The 17855-nt window shown below is 43.9% G+C and overlaps 1 protein-coding gene across 1 annotated transcript; it reads left to right on the top strand.

The window, feature by feature from the left end:
• Positions 1–250: 250 nt before the first annotated feature.
• cplane1 (ciliogenesis and planar polarity effector 1) lies at positions 251–17742 on the top strand. Its single transcript, XM_084572436.1, has 48 exons — positions 251–474; positions 563–698; positions 799–918; positions 1157–1389; positions 1507–1610; positions 1696–1852; positions 1972–2075; positions 2269–2451; positions 2690–2939; positions 3023–3223; positions 3359–4146; positions 4294–4484; positions 4577–4657; positions 4748–4903; positions 5794–5958; positions 6039–6270; positions 6389–6525; positions 6610–6827; positions 6913–7077; positions 7235–7382; positions 7470–7579; positions 7667–7816; positions 7916–8027; positions 8152–8467; positions 8557–9642; positions 9789–9940; positions 10023–10096; positions 10186–10250; positions 10357–10618; positions 10698–11072; positions 11161–11796; positions 11873–12081; positions 12148–12226; positions 12319–12388; positions 12547–12687; positions 12777–12845; positions 12957–13006; positions 13283–13505; positions 13622–13948; positions 14280–14462; positions 14637–14679; positions 14806–14937; positions 15021–15201; positions 15287–15342; positions 15423–15581; positions 16325–16467; positions 16566–16837; positions 16962–17742. The coding sequence occupies exons 1-48, from the start codon at positions 394–396 to the stop codon at positions 17115–17117; spliced, it is 9681 nt and encodes a 3226-aa protein (XP_084428562.1). The 5' UTR covers positions 251–393; the 3' UTR covers positions 17118–17742.
• Positions 17743–17855: the final 113 nt, after the last annotated feature.

Genomic DNA, 17855 nt, shown 5'->3' with positions numbered 1-17855 from the left:
TAACATGTAATACGACAGTTATATTGACACTGCCGTAGCCATTTAATAAAAGCAAAACCCGTGAGTATAGCCAATATAGTTGAGATACTTTTAGGGACCACTTGTCCGAGCATGAAGCGAAAATAGCTAGGTGGCTAATGCTAGTTAACGGTCATGGTGATGTTTTTGTTGGTTCAAACGATGGATATCTTCACCCAGTAACATGGTATATTGACATTATTGGTAAATGCCACTTATTGAGCAAGCGTATAGTGAGTTCGTGGCTTGTCTAAGATCTTAACTGTCAGTCAGCATATGTTTGTGTAATCTTGACTGTGTAGTGGGACCCTGCAGTCTCGACGAACCCAAACTGAATGCATAATCATAACGAAGAACTGATGCAGGATTTAAAACATGGAGCTGAGGTTGGAGGTAGTTTTGTCATCCAGCATCAAACGGAAGAAACCGTGGCCGCGATTCTGCTGGCTTGGACAGGTGAGGAGATTTTAGCCAGTGACACAAAAAACGTTGCTGTCCTCCTATGCAAAGAAAATAACTGTAAGCCTTTGTTGCTGCTCTTCAGGAGAAGGAGTCCGTGTTTCTGTTAGATGACAAACGGATCAGTGAGATCAACATGGTGTCTGGTCGCACCAAGAAGAAGACTCCTAAACTCCATCCTTTGCTCAACAGTGTTGTGACAATGGCTTCGTCGCACAATGGTGAGTTTTAACATGTAAACTCAAAGGAAGTCAATACCAAAGGTAGTCGCTTTTGATCATACATCAGTTGTCTCTTGTTTTTTTTTTTGTTTTTTTTCAGGTTTGTGGCTCTGTGGACTTTTGGTATCAGGAGAACTGTTTCTGTGGAACAGGGATAAAGATATGCTGAAGACTGCTGCGCCTGTCCCAGAAGTAGCTCAGATTATTACTTCTGTTCAAGGTATGTGTTGTATAGAGACACACGCATTGTTAGGTGGGAAGCACACATTAAATGTTAATGAGTTTATCCCCCTTGGTTTAATATTTTATCAGATTAGATATAGTCCATTATGTGTGGACAGTATCTTGATTCTGAGATGTACATGTACCTTTTTGATCATTGATATAACAGTACTTACTAAGTGTATGTGCTGTGTGCCTTTAACGCCATTAACATTAAACTGTCTGTGTTTTAACAGGGTATTCCAGGTGGTTGTCTCTCCAGGTTTCACTGGACGGGACGCGTGTGCTCCTGGTAGCCATAACTGGGCAAGTGTTCCTGTGGGAGTGTATGGATGTGAGGGATTTGACAGGACTGCGAGATGGTCCAGTCAGCGGACGGTGGGCTCACATACAGCCCCTTGAAGGCACTGTTTTACCATCTTCACGAGACAAAGAAGCATCCCAACACACCATCTTTGTTAAGACAGAGGTCTGCTTACTGTACAGAATACACATTTGCGTCATGTTTCAGTACATGACACCTGATGTTTATTTCTTATATTCCCTATTAAAATATTATTATTTATGTTTTTTTAAACTCCCTCAGGTTATGGGTGATGCCTGCTTATCAGCCTTCGTTTTCACATCTGGAAAGAAACTTATAGTCACCTGCCTTAAAATTCAGTGGAAAGAAAGCTATTTGAGAGTGGGGTAAATGAACAAGTTTATGTAACATTTAGGTCTCACTGTTTTTGTTTTTTTTACAGTAGTTAAAATGGTATATTTTTCTTATTAGTTCTGTGGGATACAGCGTACAGTGGACCACCAAGATGTACCCAATGTCTCGTCTCACCCCACCATGCCAACCAGTGAAGTCTAGAGGGGCCTTGGTGCCTGCCTTCTCTCCAGACGGCCGACTGTTAGCCATCGTCCTGAACCAGAGAAAGCCAAGGGTAAGTCTGTGCCCTCTCTGTTTCAGTTTTCACTTCTTAATCAGCTTCCTAATCACATCTTTGCACGTCCACTGGTCTGTAGAAAACTGTAGCTGTGTATTTCTTGTTTTGGAACACAGGCTACACAAGTCCTCTTTGTGAGCACCCAGAATTTTGTCTCAATATCGAGTGGCCTTGGAGGTTGTGGAAGTAAGAAAATGGAGATCCCCCCTAAATATATAAGGTCAGTAAGCATGAAGAAAAATGCAAATGGGTGATGTGATTTGTATTGTATAGCAATCACTTGGTGTACAACAACAATGTGTCTAAATGTGCAATACGAATAGCAGTGTATGATCATATCCCAGCATCACTGGAAATCTGTTTGACTTAATGGAGCTTTTATTCATAAAGGGTTTACATATTTTCTCTTTCAGGTCGTACTGGGTGGGCAGTGTCAGCTGGTCACCTGGAGGCCTTTTCTTGGCCTGTGTTCTGAAGAGAGGCTCCCTTCTTATGTTGGCTCATCTTGGGGGGCTTCTCACTCTAACGAGCTCTGGTTGCAGTGTTGACTTTGGACCTGCACAGTTCCTACCTCTTCACCCACTGGTCACTTACAGGTATACATTAATTCGAGGCTTTCCTGCTTCTCAGTATTTATCTTTTATTTATCTGGATTCTCATGTCCACCATGTCTACTTATTGCTAACCTTTTACTACTTTCACTTGGCTATCAAAATGTAGTCTCACTCATCCTAAGTGGGAATGAAGTATACGAGCAATGGGTTGTGTTATTATGTGTCATCCCTTATTTGCTTTCTCTGACAACAGTTTATTCTGTTTTTGCACCAATTACAGACCACCAGCGTCTGCAGGGCAAGGGGAAGCCCATCTGTCCAGCTCTAGCATGTCTGTGCGGGATGTCCTGAGGCAGCGGTATTCTGTCACCTGGCATCCCCGACTGTTGTATCTCATTGTGTCTGATGGCTACATGGCCACAGTTATGAGAGTGCTAGACAGGCCTTCTCCTGCCTTGTTACTGAAAACACTTCTAAAGGACACGAGCAAGGACCTCGAGAAGGCCAGCCGGATGCTGGATAAATCACAGGTGTACTTTAAATTCAATCTGTTTATGTTCATCTTCGAGGGCAATTCCTCATAATACAATGTACTCACATTAATTATTTTCAGACTCATGTGAAGTCTTGGCTGGAGTCAGTGTCTTGCTTGAATCTGGACAGCAGCCTTGAAGAGCTCAACCCCGCTTTTGCGTATCGACCCAGCACCACAGACACCGTCCGTTCAGCCGCTACTCAGGGTTCCAATGTGCCACTTTTCCTGCAGGACCAGCAGACACTGGGCGGCACTAAGGAGCTTCTTGAAAGTGTGCAGGTAAGTTAATTAGAATTAGACTTTTTGAGTCTGAATGAAAATAACAGGATGCTGAATAATAATGTGTCTTGACTGTTGCTCTATTCAGGTGCAGAGAGTATTTTAATCTACTGTTTTCTGTGTGTGGTTTCCTAGGCTTTCTTTGAAGATGATTCCGATTTAGACGGACCTCCTGCTGGTTCTCATGTGGAGGATGGAGGGCGTTTGGAGTTTGCCTCAATGTTTGACACTGTTCATGCCCTGGACACACACACTGATACTACACCAATTACATGCTCAGACTGTGAAAAAGACTTTCCTGAAGCAGAGAGGAAGACTCCTCTTCCCCGTGAACTTGCAAAGATCCAGAGTAGGCTGCTGACTGCCTGGGCTTTTGGCATGTCTCTTGGAAATGCTGTGGAACACAGAGCTCGTCTGCTGAGGCATACGCTCCGTTGCGTGGTGCGATTTGCTGCTTTACTCCATTTGATCCCCAGCTCTAGGGTCCGCACAGACGAAAAGAATACCTCAGTGTCTTCTCGCCTCATTCACCTCACCAAAGCACTTCTGTCTTTCCTTCCCTGGGATGGCACTCACTCAGATGGGCCCCACTGCTTGGGGCTGGTGGTTGAGTTCAGTAAACGGATCATATGCCTTCTGCTGACCCGTCATCCTTACTCCTACCAGACCAGTCACAATCATTTATCATCTCAAAGTCTGTCCAGAGTGATTTTTGTCTTGCAGCTGGTCTCTGATGCTCTTGACCACACTTACAGCTTGCAACAAAGAACTCTCTGGTCCTCTGCAGAGAAGGAATCTCTTTCCCAGCCAGCGCAGCTCTGGCCTTCGGATGTACACCATGTGCCTCTGCTACAGGCTGAGAAGGAACTGAAATCCAGTTCTGCATGTCAGGCTCAACCTTTTCCTCAGCGACCATCCAGCAGGTAGAGGAAGTCTCTTTTGTCCTTTTATACATTAATTATTATGCAGAATAGGCTAATCTTTTCACCATTGAATGCTATGCTATTGATCATTTGAGCAGATGACGCCTCAAAGTCAAACAACAGTGTTGCTTTTTGTGTTTTTGCCAGATTGCTGGGAGTGTGGCAGCTGGTGTATGATGTCACCCAACAGTATATGGAACAACTGAATGACTTTAAAGACTATGATGGCTGGGAAGAGGAAGAGCAACAGCTGTCTGTCATCATGTCCCAGATCCAGACAGCTCTGCAGGCTACGGGCGAAAGGCTGGAAGAGGGTCCCCCGCTGCTGAGTTACCCAGGTCTGAAACAGAAAAACTTTCTGTCTAATTGTAATTATAGATCCAGCTTCTGGAAATAAACCAAACATTGACTTTAATTCCTGTTTCCTCAGGTGAACATCATTTCCTGTGTGGCTCATACCCAAACAGTGCAGATACGTGGCGTTTACAAATTTGTCAAGAGGCTAACAAAAGTGAGAACGATTTATTCAGTTTTCCCATTAAAATACCAGTCTAAGTGGTTCCGCTCAGTCTGAAATAATTACCTTACGTCTTTCTGTCAGGTTGCGATCGTAGTGTCTTCCAGGAGACTCGGCTTTGTCTGGCGCTCCTATATAGTCTGTTGTCACAGTACCATCTGAGAGAAGCCCAGGAGTTGGGGGACCACATGGCGCAGCTGATACTGCACAGGGATGGACATCAGAAGGAAAATATCACCGGTCAGTCATGGCATACTGTTGTATGACATAATGTAACATGTGTTTTGAATATCTTGCTTTTAATTCACAATCTCTTTGTACGCCACACTACTCATGGCCCTGTATCTTAGGTACAGGGCTGTGTTGTTCTATTCATTTACTATTTTTAACAAAGATAAAGCACCTCCATTAACATATTCAAAATGTGTTAAACAAAATATGTTAAACGGACCATCACTGCTTGCTATTAATGATTGCAACAGATCAACATTGTTATACTATTACACAAGAGAGGCGCTATCTCAAAAACATAGACAGGAAGCCCAGACAGTGTGGACAGACAAAGTGTCTCTAATCATTCTTCAAACAATTAACCTATTCTAGAAAGTGAAACTTTCAAGAAAACATGAAGTATCCACGTAACAAAACCAAACCATCCTGGTATGATTTATATGACATCCAGCTGTCTGATTGCAGAGGACATATCTTCATTTATTTCTCAGAGTTAGGCTTGGGTTATGATCTCAGAATGAGTGTATGATGGCGCTGTCTAACCACATCAGAAATCAAATGTGTTTATAGTCAGTGAAAAGCTGGCTGCCATAAAAAACAAGAGGGAGGGGAGAGATGGGATAGCAGTGTACATTTTCAGAAAATCTCTCTGCAGAGACATTGATGGTGATAGCGTTGCACACATGAAGTAACAGGTAGTTGAATAACAACTCACTGACGAGAGCTAGAAGAAGACCGTTTTTCTCCTTTCTCACCTCACTCATCTGGCTAATCATAGCACGTATAAACACGTTTTGACAGTTTGGCCTCAATGTGTTATACCCAGAAATAACTGAAGTCTAAGCTGCTGTGAAAGGAAGGCAATTCTTATGTTTTGTCTGCCTTTGTCTGTGCAGCAGATGCTCTTCCTTGCCCGTGGCTGCCGATGGACCTTCACACTGATGCAGCCTGTGCGGTGGTTCAGACTTTGGGGAGATTCATGGCCTCTTATTTCACCAACCAACCGCTCTACATCCTTCCTCCTCACAATGTGGCCGTCCTGCCTCCACTACATCTACCTCATGGTGTGTTCCCAAAACCTATTTTTCACTTAAAAGATGATGTCTTCATGAATATTGCCGTTTGGTAATGTGTTTTTTCTCAGCCCCCAGCGTTGGGCGTTTGGTGCCACTGTGTCAGGAGGAAGTGGCCAAAGCAGTTCGGCAGCAGCATCTGTCAGAGGTGTGGACAGTGGAATACGCCCAGGACCTGCTCCTGATAGGGGGTCTGCTTCCTGAATGTGTGTGGCTGGCTTATCATTTGGGAGACTGGAAGACAGCAGTGTCTCTGAGCCTGGCCTACACAAATTACTGCAATGACCGCTTCGACTTCACCCGGTCAGTTTGACAGCATATAGACAGCATGTATGATCCCAATTTGCTGATACTGTTCCCATCACAAGAATGAACTCAGTTTGAGAATTTCTTTTTTTTCCCTCGACATGTTTTATGACAGGCTCAGAAAGAGAGAGCTCCACCTCCCGACAATTTTAGCACCAGAAAGCATTTTCCAGGCTGAGTTGGAGAGTCTTCTTGGTAATGAGGTGGATTCCCAAGAGGGCAGGAATAAAGATAGTGACAAGAGCTTTACAGGTGAGTGAAACCTGACAGCTGTTTGATTATCCCAACACACACATAAACACCTTTAAATTTTAACTTCAACTTCTTTTTTTCTAGATCCTTTAGAGGTAGAAGACTGGGACCAGTTACAAGTTTCCATACAGGACATTCTGAAGGCTTCAGTCATTGCAGGAGTAAATGTGATGTCTTCACCCTTGTCCACACTGATGGACACAGCTAAAGAACTCTGCTCCTCCCTTCCTACCTTAGTGCCGACTGGACTGTACCTGCCTTCTCCACCTCTCTATTGCCCACAGCCTTCTCCCAACACACAGGTACAATAATGGAAGATCAGCTCTCACATTCAGTACAGTTGCATATAAAATCTATAATTAAATGTTTTCTGTGTCTAATGTTTAGGACCAAATGGGAACAGCAGGGCAGTTTGCGGAAGTAGCATGTCGACATAAAGTGTCTGGAGTTCTTCAGAGATTGCTGTTGCTTCTGAGATCTGGTCGTTGTTGCCATCCTGCTGCCCAGTGGTACATCAGCCGCCTGCGCCGAGCCAGACACATGCTATACAAGGTACTTCTTGACAGGGCTGGAGAGATGTTTCAGATTTAATAAGATAAGCGTTGCTAACAAAGCTCATCATACCATAACATTTACATTTCATTTACTGATTACACAGTCCTCTGAAATCCCACGCCATTTAAACAGTGCAATTTATGTATATTCTCAGATCAAGAAGAAGTATTCCTATCCATCAGCTCCTGAAGAGGAAAAGGCTTTCCCAGAGGGGCTGATGAAGTTTATCAGCCGTAGTGGATTCTTCAGACGGGGGCCTAAAAAAGACAGTCGCCTGGACCCTGACGCTATTCAGACTATAAGTAAGATGCCACTCACAGTGAATCATGGATATCATAATTAATTATCTGAATTCAGTTGGTACTTAACAACTGTATTTCTGTCACAAGTCTGCTTCAGGGAGCTGTGTGCTTTGTGCTGGATGCTTCACGTCAGGGACCAGCTCTCCATTTACTGCAGGAAGTATCAGGCTGCAAGACAGCGTGGTAGAGATGAACAGGTACTGCATTTTTTTCTGTGATATATTCAGTAATGTCGTCAGCCTCTGGTGCCCTCTTACGTTTTCTTCTGTATTTGTATTTCATAGAGCTCTGGTGATGCAGAAGTGAATTCTGCTTGCATTGATGCTCTCCGCTGGGCCCTCCGTTTTCTGCCTTTCTCTCACTTCCTCAATGCTGAAGAAATCCTTCAGGACATACTGCTCAGTCTGGTTTCTGAACTACCTCCTGTGTCTCTGGTGATACCTCCTCGCCTTATTACACATTTTTGATTATAGTAAAACTGCCTGATCTTGAGTGAGTTCTTTTTTTAAATTCTTGGCTGTTTTTCTCATTAGGTGGCAGACACACTGGTGCGCACCTTCCCAGAGGATGAAGAGTCTGTCAGAGTCCCTTTGAGAGAAAAGTATAACTCCGTGTTGCAGAGACTCAGGCAATGCAATGTCATTGGTACAAGCCCCTTTTTTCATTTTCCAAGTTGTTTCAAAATACTATAAAGTCCTTAAAAGTATGAAAGCGATATGTTTTTAGAAATAGTTTCTAATCATTCTTCACCCTTCTGCGTGTTCTCCAGATGGGGAGAAAGAGGAGACGAACGAGCTGATGATGATTCTAATTCAAGACAAATTCAGGCAACGGCGCAAACATCTGGCACGTTTGCAGAGGCACTTGGCCTCCCCTGTGCTCCACCTGTGGGAGAAAGAAGAGGAAGAGGAGGACAGGGGAAGCAAACACGGGATGTCCGTGTTAAAGCAACTGTCGCTGGGTACAACTCTGAGCACCAGCAGCTTAACTGACTGTGGCTTCCCCCCAGTATGTAGTGATGGCGACACAGCAGAGAACACATCTGAGGCTATCACTCCTGACCAGCATTGCAGGGCCGTGACCAGGTTAGCCAGTGTTTAATAGAAGAACTCCCATTATTCTCATGATCTCATGTGTAGTGGTTTATTCAATGGTGATGTGTTGTTCTTTTCAGGGACAAAGGAGCAAAAAAAGTAAGAGAAAGAGAACGTACAAAGAAGACTGCTGTCAAGATTGAGAGTGCCATTCAAGAGGAGGATCACTGCGGCGATGAGCAGCCCTCCCTGCCTGTAGTTGGTACCTGGGAGTTTGAGCTGGAAGATGAGGAGTATCTCAATTTCCTGGAGCTCTTTCTCAGCTACGTGTTGGAGAAGGACGCTACTGATGGAGGGGACTCCAGCAGCGAAGTTCCTCTGCTGAAGGATTTCTGTGCTGAGCTGAGGGAGAGAGAGCTGCACTCTCTCACCTTTGACGTGCTCACCACGATACATCGCCGTCAAAGAGATGGGCACCATCCGTCGAGAAAGCACTTGGGCGGTGACCCTCCAGTTTTCAGAGCTGGCTCTTGTTACAAACCCGCGAAAGGAGGGGCAACAAATGAGGTGCAAGCGTCCTCCGTGTGGAGTGAAGCCCCCACGTCCAGGACTAGCCTTTCCGCCAGTTCACATCCTGGATGGAGAACTGGGAGGCAAAAAGGATTGTTTGGCCTCCGACAGCAAAGCAGTGTGGCTTTAGACCAGAGAGGTCCTGAAACTAATCTTATTCAAAGTGCCTTTGACAAGCCATCAGAGACATTCATGTTTGGCTCCTCAGTGTCTGAAGCTGTGATTGATTTGCAACAAGGCCTGGATCCAAAACTGGAGGCTCAGTTTACCAAGCTGGGCAGGCTGCTGGAGTGGACGGTACGATGGGCTGATAGAAGGGTGCTACTGGGGCATCATGGCAAAAAGAAGAAAGATAAAGGGGGGAGAGTCGGGGGAACAGCTGATGAAGGAGTAGTGATACGTGTCAAAGCCTCAGCACCCGCCGTCCTCACTTCCCTCAGTTTGCTGGAGCGCAGGTACACGGCTTTAATCGGGACGGACCGCTACAGCGCGCACATCCAAATTCCAGAAATCCAATGGACTGTAGCCCCTGTGCTGCAACCTGAGGTGGATAAGAAGCTGGACAGAGAGAGCAGCGTTGACACAGGCTACCCTGGATCTGCCAACACTCCCATTACTGGCCTCGATCACAATATACAGCAAGAAGAACTATCCATGTGAGTGCCTCATGTATCGTTCACAATGGTACATTATTTAACTAGCTGAGCAACACATTGGTACTTCAGAAACTATAACAGCAGTTATATTTTGTTTCGTATTTACTGAATTTAGTTCTACCTATATATTATTTGTTTCCTTGCAGTGGTTCTCGTACAGATGAACCGGAGGACCTGACATTTCACAGGACGCCTGTCTCTACTGACCAGGAAGTGCTGAGCTTTGATGCTCAGCAGAAACAGTCCAGTTCTCCACCGCCATTTCCCGATGACTTGGATGTTACGCCTGAAAAAGAAGGTATGAAACAAAGCTATGCAGGATCTTGCTGTAATGCCCTTGCACCTCGCAGATTATTGACCGACGTGTTTGACATTTGTAGACACACATAGTCCCAGCGAGGGCTTGGAAATGCCATCATCTGGTTCAAGTGGAAACGTCTGCACGCCTGAAACGGTTAATAGAGCCAGTTATTATTCCCACCATTCGTACGTATCATGCAAGTTGCCAAAAGACACAAATAATGGTTGTGCTTTCCTTTCCAGAGTTTAAAGCTTGCAGACCTTGACTACTCAGAAAAAGCTGAAGATGTGTCCAGGTCCACGTCTCTGTAAGTTGCTGTCAAATGTTGAATATAATTATATTTCCTAGTTGGTGGAACCATGGACTAAAACATACAAAAATGTTGCTGATGTTGACATTGTTGTTGTTTGAAGCCACAGTGATGCTGGAAGTCCTACACAACCAGAACCCCTCGCTGCTCCTGCTGCCCAGCCTGAAGTTACAGCTCATGCCGAACCGTCTGATTCAGCTGGCGTGCTGCTCCCCAACACGGCTGTAGAATCTCAAAGCCTTCAGACTCAAAGCTCCACAGCTGGTGCACCCACTGTAGCTTCTACAGCCCCCAATCAGCCATCAACCTCTGAGCCTCCTTCAACGAGACAGCGTCTAGGTGAAGACTTATTCAGACTGGTTCAGGTAAGTACAGACGGCTCTAAAGGAAGTGATTGGACTAAAAAATAAACTTTTAACTGAGGATATTTGTCCTTCATTGCAGAATATCAACTACGTGAGTCTGATGGAGGTTTTGGGAGCCTCGTTTTCCAGCCTGCAAGTTGCCCAGCAGAGCGTTGCTTTGGCACAGTCTGACATGAACTCCTTACAAGCTAGCATGCCACCGTTGTTTCCTACCAGATTCATCCCTCAATCAAACACCTTACCCGTTCAAACTACCGTCTCTGTAGCACCTCAAACACAGGGATGTGTGGCAAATGCCAGATTCAACACCCCCTTGCTCAATCCAACAGCTGCATGCATGTTTGCAGACCGGCCTGTCATGCAGAGCTCAGCGAAAACCTCCTCAGCAGCCGACCAGTATCACACCAACACTAGTCTCCCTCCCTATGCCACTGGTGCAGGTGTAAATTATCAGGTATTGCTGAAATGTGCACTTCCATTTCTGTATAAACAGTATTTACAAGACAGAAACAAAGCTCAGCATACTTTTTTTTCCCCCTCAGGAAATGCAGCCACTCTCTGTCCAGGCGGGGTCACCAGCCATGCAGCTGAGGCACAGCAGGAGTCTTATCCCATCCTCTCAGGGCCTCCTGGCCACTACTAACACCAATCATGCTGTTCCTGATGCTCCTGTGCTAGTGTCTTCTAATGCTAGTGTACAAAATGACACGATCGCGGGACTGAAGTTACTTCAGCTTCACCAACCTTTGTTGCCACAGCAGAACGTCCAGCACTATCCACCAGCACAACAGTCACAAATACCGCACACTACCAACCCTGTAACTCTGGAGTCCTATCAGTACAGATCGTGTGGGGAAAACATTAATGGCTCTTCAATTCCTAAAAGACAACTCAGTTTTAATCCCCCACGAGATTCATTTACCAGGAACTCACAGCCTCTGATTTGGCCGTCAGAGCAGTCCAGAGGTCAAGAGCCCTCGCTACTTCCTCCTGTTTTACCGGCTCACTCTCCGGCACCAATGCCGGGCCTTCGCTTGTTGCACTTTCAGCCTGTTCCACAAAGCAGCATCGCCTTCCCCAAACTGCCATCTTTCTCTAGACCGCCTACTTTTATTGCAGTCCCATCGAGAGAAACACATGTGATCAAGCTTCTTCATATTGAATCAGGACCAAAAATGGTAAGAGGATTTTTTTAAATGGTTATCAATAAATCTTGTCATTTATTAAAGGAGATCTGTCTCTGTCCTGACGCAGGTGATGCCTCAAGCAGCTCCTTCGACCCCAAAGGCTCGTCTCTTCTCCATGGAAGAGTTGGCGAGTTCAGTGATGGGGTGGCAAAACACTGAAGAAGCTCAGCTGCGGTTACTTAGAGTAAACCCATCCACTGAAAACACTGGAAAGGCTGCCACCTCTTCCATGGCTAACTCCAATAAAAGGCACATATCTCATATTAGTTTTACTATTAGCATATTCCTCTTTTAAATCACTGATTATTTTACTAACTAAATTCAATTTCGTGTTGTTTTTAGGCAGAAGAGGAGAACGGAGAAGGCAAGAAAAACAGAGGTCACATTCAGACCAGATGAGTCCATCATCTCTACACAAGAGGTGGAATAATATTAATCCCATTAGAGGTATTTTCTGCTTAGAAATATTTTATGTTAAACCACCGTCTTGTGTTTGCTCCAATATGTATTTAGCCAGCAGACGTGCCTATAAGTGAAGATCCTGTCGTTGCTGAAGAGATCACACAGGGACATGACATTACAGGTGATTACGTACACGCACGATACAAACACTCCTTCAGATCTTGGAACTTTTTTTGACAGCAGTTTAGTTTTGGACCGCTATCATGTAATTCTTTCATCAGACAGTTGTGAGCATTATTATGTGCCATTTAAAGCTCTGTTTATCTGCTGTTCTTAAAGCCCCGCGATCCTTTGACTCTTTGCTGACTGGCCAGCGATTGTTGGACGAGGTTGCAACCACTTCAGCTGAACTCCATGCCTTTGCTTCCAAATCTAAACGACCCCCTGAGTGCCACGATGCTTTCACCAACACAGACCCCGGTGAGTTCAGAGTCGGAGCTAACGTTTTTTTAAGTGCGGGTTATACAGAACATAGAATCTGGGCTTACTGCTGAATTATTTTCTTTCAGCTTCTCCTCCTGTGCTTGTGAATAAATCTGTGTCCGTGCAGGCCTCTGCGATGGCTAGTAGCCCCAAATGTAAGTTGATTTGAAATTGCAGGAACAAGGACAACTTACTGCTTGTTGTTGGTTGTGGATTTATTTGAAGTATGTTTGGAATTAAACACTGTATGTGTTTTCTCCATGAAGGTCGTGTTCAAGACACAGAGCAGACACCACAGGAACCTGACAAGATTTTGGTAAGAGTACACATAAAGTAGTACTTTAGCCTGTACCGGCTCTGAATTGATGTTTTGGATTGTGCAGTGTATTTAGCACCATTTCTGCATCGTAGCCTGTCATATAATCCTGAAATCACTCATCAACGCTCAATTATATTATTCATGTAGTGATCATGAACTCTTGAGTTCATCAATTTTGTATGCGCAGATATCTGTTTTATTGCATTCTAGCAACTTGTTACTTTAAATAGGATATATTTTGACTTTCTTTGTTTTATTATCTTCATTTTGCAGGATCTGGGCGGTCGCCAGTTCATAAGTGTCTTAGATCTAGAAGGCACAGTGCAGCCCAGCCCAGGAGCCCACGATGTTCCTTCCGTATGTCCTTCTTCACCTACATCTGCTCAGTTACACGTTCTCGCAACCTCTGTTATCAGGGGTGGTGCCGCGGCACCTGATCATCCACACCCCTCAGTCACAATTCCAGAGGGTCTCCTGAAACCCACCACTCACACAGGTCTGTATATGTATTCATATATAGCTTTTATGCTGTTTTTATGTCTTATACTGAATGTTGAAGCACAGACTTTTGGTATAATCTGCTCTTTTTATAAATATCATTGTAAACCTTAGATATCCCTGAGGAGTCTCCTTCATTCGGCCACATTGAGCCCAGTAGAGTTTCAGAGAGAATCACTCCACAAGACAGCATGGTAGTCGACCCATCTGACTCTGAGATCTGTCGAGCCATAAGGAGCCAGAGCGCTGCACCTCACAGAGCCCCATCCTCACCTCCCGCAGTCTGGTTCTCTTCTCGCCTGTCAGAGCTGGATTCCCAGTTGGCTGCTCTACAGAACATTGCAGACCACCTGGAGAAGGACTTCTCAAACTCTAGGATGGTACATAGCCATGTTATGCTTGTACTTATCTTGCTTAAATTATTTATGGCACATAGTCTAACATAAGTCTAATTCCTTGTTTGTGTCTCTGTGTAGCTGGTGAACACTATTGAAAGGTTTGCCACGGGCATGGCTCCTGATGCGAAAATTACTGCAGCAGTAAAGAAAACTGTCAGACTCGCTGTCCCACAAAAAGGTAGAGCCTAAAATTATTCATCTATAATAAAAAACACAACTTCATTGTATTTTAAATAGTATAGCAAGTCGCTACATAAACATAAAAGTCAGAAATAGTCCAACAGATTACACTGTATATTGTAGAGCACTGTAACAAAGTCTAAAAAATCTCTGTAAGATAGTGTTAACATCAGTTTTTATATTCTCTGCAACAGCATGGACACCAAGACCTGATCCAGATCTTTTCACCGAACTTGATGCCTATGAAGAAGAAAACCAAGAAGAAGAAGAAGAAGAAGAATATCTGCTTCATAACGAATCCCGCAGTTCTGGAAGAAAGACATCTCCTTCCTCTTACGGTCACAAAGCTGGTCCTTCCTACCTTCACACGCCACCAGGTAAAGATGCATTTTATATAAATATTTTCTATCTGAATTAAGGAAGTGGCTAGTGTACACGCAAATGACTGCATGTTAAATCAGTCTTATCTTCCTTTGTTAATGTTTACGTCCCGACAATACAGCTAGACTTGGCAAAATATTGTTCGTTACTCTTTTATTTCTCTCCTGCAGGAAGAAATGATCAGTTCACAGAAGCACACGGGATATCTCATGTGTAAGTTTAATATGATTAGGAGTCTTTTAACCGTTTTATGACTTACGTTTTCTGTTATTGATGTGCTTACCCTTTTTTCCCTCTTTCATTTTGCAATATCCTTCCCCCGTGCATGTTCTTCTCTAGATGGTCAGATGAGAATCCAGGTCAAACTGGGCTATCCGATACGGCAGAAATCTTAGACGAGTTGATAAAGGAAGGGTATTTATCTCCAACTGACTTCGATGATTCCACTTCTCTGAGTGCACACCACAGCCGGTAAGGTTCCTACTAAAATGAGCGTTCATTCAAATTGCTGCTGCAACGGCTATCCCTGAGCTGAAAAGTGATACGACCCGCAGCAGGCCAGACCCTCCGCAAAGTGGCTGGATGTCCCAGAAACGTGTCCTTCCTGAGGATGAGAGGAGAGAGCTGAGGATCTGGATGAGAAGGAAACAAAGGGAGAGGCTGGCTGCTTATCAGAAACAGAGAGAAAGCCTGAGAGAGAGGGAGCACAAACCTTTCTCCACTTCTCCAGCCAGGGTGAGTTATGCATATGTTTTATTTTATTATCCCATTGCATGCTACGCTTTCGTAATCTACATTGTTGTCCACCCACTTGTCACAGAAATCAACAAACAGAAGTCGGCCGTCCATTTCAAGAACCAAGGATGGAAAAGAAAAGTATGTTGTCATTAACATTGTCTGTGCTCAAAACGTATGTGGGTGCAGGTGTAAACTGTTACTTCTCTTGGATTTCATAGGACAATGCTTCTGGAGCAATACAACCAGAGGACCCGTGAGGCTTGCTCTTTAGCCAGCGACTTTCTCACCTCTCGTGCAAACGCTTCACAGACTGAAGGTCTTCCGTTGCCCACCGCCACACGGTCTACCTCCGCTCCACCCGCTGGCAGCACTCACAGGTATCTTCTGCAACAGAAACTTGATCGGGATCCTGCCTCATTAAATAATAATAGTGTTCTAATCATTAACTATTAACCGTTTACATTTAGGTATTCCACATGAATCAGAATCTAAATCAGTATTGGTTTTGAGCACCCTTTACCTTTGAAACAGCACAAGTTCTGATGGTTTACCTGTGCAAAGGTCACACCATTATACAGATCCTCGTTTCAATTCACCTGTGTATGAAGAGCTAGATGAAACTAATTGAAAGCATCATATTTTCAGCTTTGGGTGGTGCTCTTTTTATGACCTTATCTCATTATGTCCCCTTCGCCTGCTATGGCACCTTATCAAAAAATTATTGAATTATTATCTTGCCGCACTGATATGGTGACTGTGTTTATAGCCAAAGACATGCAGCTATTCAGCATGCCTAAAACAACAAGCATTTAAAGAAACGGTTCAAAGGTTTGACAAAGACAATCAAATTGTTAATGACAATTATTTTTATGATAGTTATCGTCAGACTACAACTGTAATGGTCTTGACAGGCAGATACATAATCCCGGACTGACTCCATCCTGTTAAGATCGGGGCTGTTGTTCCTTTTACTAAAGATAGTTCTTAATGACTCTACTTGTCTGTTCAGGGACATCAAAATCTGTGGAATGGATTATCTAAAATGACTTTATAAGTACCCAAGGAATAAGATGATGAGCTTCCATCGTTATTAATTATGTTTTAATTATCTTTTTCTTAGAGCAAACAGTGTTTCAGCCAGTGATAAAAGAAATCTTAAGCCCCAGTCAGGGCAAACTCCAGCCCACTTTCGTCCACAGTCCGTGGTAGAGCAGGGATGGGCTTCAGAGGATCGGCGCCGGAGACTAGGACTACATAGACCAGGTATTTTAATCATATTTAACGACATTAATCATATTTAATGACATAGCGTTTTCCATTAAAACAATTTTAATTTATTTTCGATGATTTCATTTTTTTAGTGACCTTTTTGCCAGAGGACCGTCTGTCTCAGGTGACCAGACGTGGCATGCTCACCTACACTAAGAACCACACTAAACCACACACAGCTATCCAGAGTGAGGAACAGCATGTTGGATATCAGAGAAGGACGGGGGTGAACCTAAGTTTCTCAGGAAGGACAGCTGTAGGAAGAGGTATCCTGAGGGAGCCTTCAAAGGTGGAAGACAGAGAAGAGACGGACCGTTCAGACTTCAATAGGCTGCAGGACCTTGAAGAGTCAGAGTCCAACAGAGTAAGAATCACAATTTCTCATCAGTCTCACCAACACTCTAGTGGTTACCTGGTGCTTTAAACAATATGTGTGGATTGTTTAGCTGGGAAATAACTGCAATGACTCTTCGTTGTCCATTTCCCAGGTTTTGGCAGGGCTTTTGGATGAGCGGGATGATGGTGCCAGAGCTGGTTTTTCAGGGATGGAGTGGCTGGAAAATCTCTCTGGGAGCGAAGGCAGCAGCCTCAGCAAAATAGACTGGGCTGCTATTGAGAGGATGGTGGCTGCAGAAGACGCTTGAGCTTGAGAGACTCAGGGAAAGAAAGAACAGTGCCATGTTGACGCTTAAAACAGATGGTGTTATTAGTTGAAAATGAAAAAAAAGTGCCGATTAAATGTTCTGTAAATCACATGTACTAAACTCTGATAACAGAAATTACAAAATTGACTAATCTGCAGTGATATTATATATCATACAAATATATTTGTTGATAAAGTAGGCCTACAATAAATTACATGAAATGTAATTAGATTTATTGTAGAATTTGTAACTGAACATCAAATATCTGCGGTGAAGTATTTGTCTTGAAAATGTAGGTTTGTGCCATATGTGTGTAAAGTTTTCCACATTTATACTTATTATATTACTGTATATTTTTGTAACAGTTAAATATACCTGCGCTGTTTCCCTCACTTTTTTTCTGTCATTCTTTGTATTTATGATCCAGGAGGTAGCTCTCTCAAGGTGTTCTGTATACATCACACGTTCATGTAATGTTTAGTTTTGGCATCTTTTTCACTAGACTGTCTTTCTCCACAACTGGTAGACCAAGTTGTTAAACTGTGTTAATTTTAGCACCTTGAACATTTTCCTTAGTATCCAAACAAGCTCACATTGTTCTTCTTGTTGAAATAAAGTGATACTGCACTGGAGGATTGTATCTCTTGTCGAAAAAAGATACTCCTCTAAAACTGCAATGAGCCCTTCAGGCCAGCTGCGGCGCTGCGACAAAACCCAAGCATAATAAAGAGCGAAGAA

Source organism: Chelon labrosus, assembly GCF_963514085.1.
Source record: "Chelon labrosus genome assembly, chromosome: 22".
NCBI classification, from domain to species: Eukaryota; Metazoa; Chordata; class Actinopteri; order Mugiliformes; family Mugilidae; genus Chelon; species Chelon labrosus.
This window is presented reverse-complemented; position numbering and strand designations above follow the sequence as displayed.

Bases quoted from the DNA above. Each gene is read 5' to 3' on its own strand.
- cplane1 (XM_084572436.1), top strand. From the start codon at position 394: ATGGAGCTGAGGTTGGAGGTAGTTTTGTCATCCAGCATCAAACGGAAG. The intron at 5,959-6,038 runs GTGTGTTCCCAA...GTTTTTTCTCAG, and splicing joins TCCACTACATCTACCTCATG to CCCCCAGCGTTGGGCGTTTG. The intron at 14,680-14,805 runs GTAAGTTTAATA...GTTCTTCTCTAG, and splicing joins GCACACGGGATATCTCATGT to ATGGTCAGATGAGAATCCAG.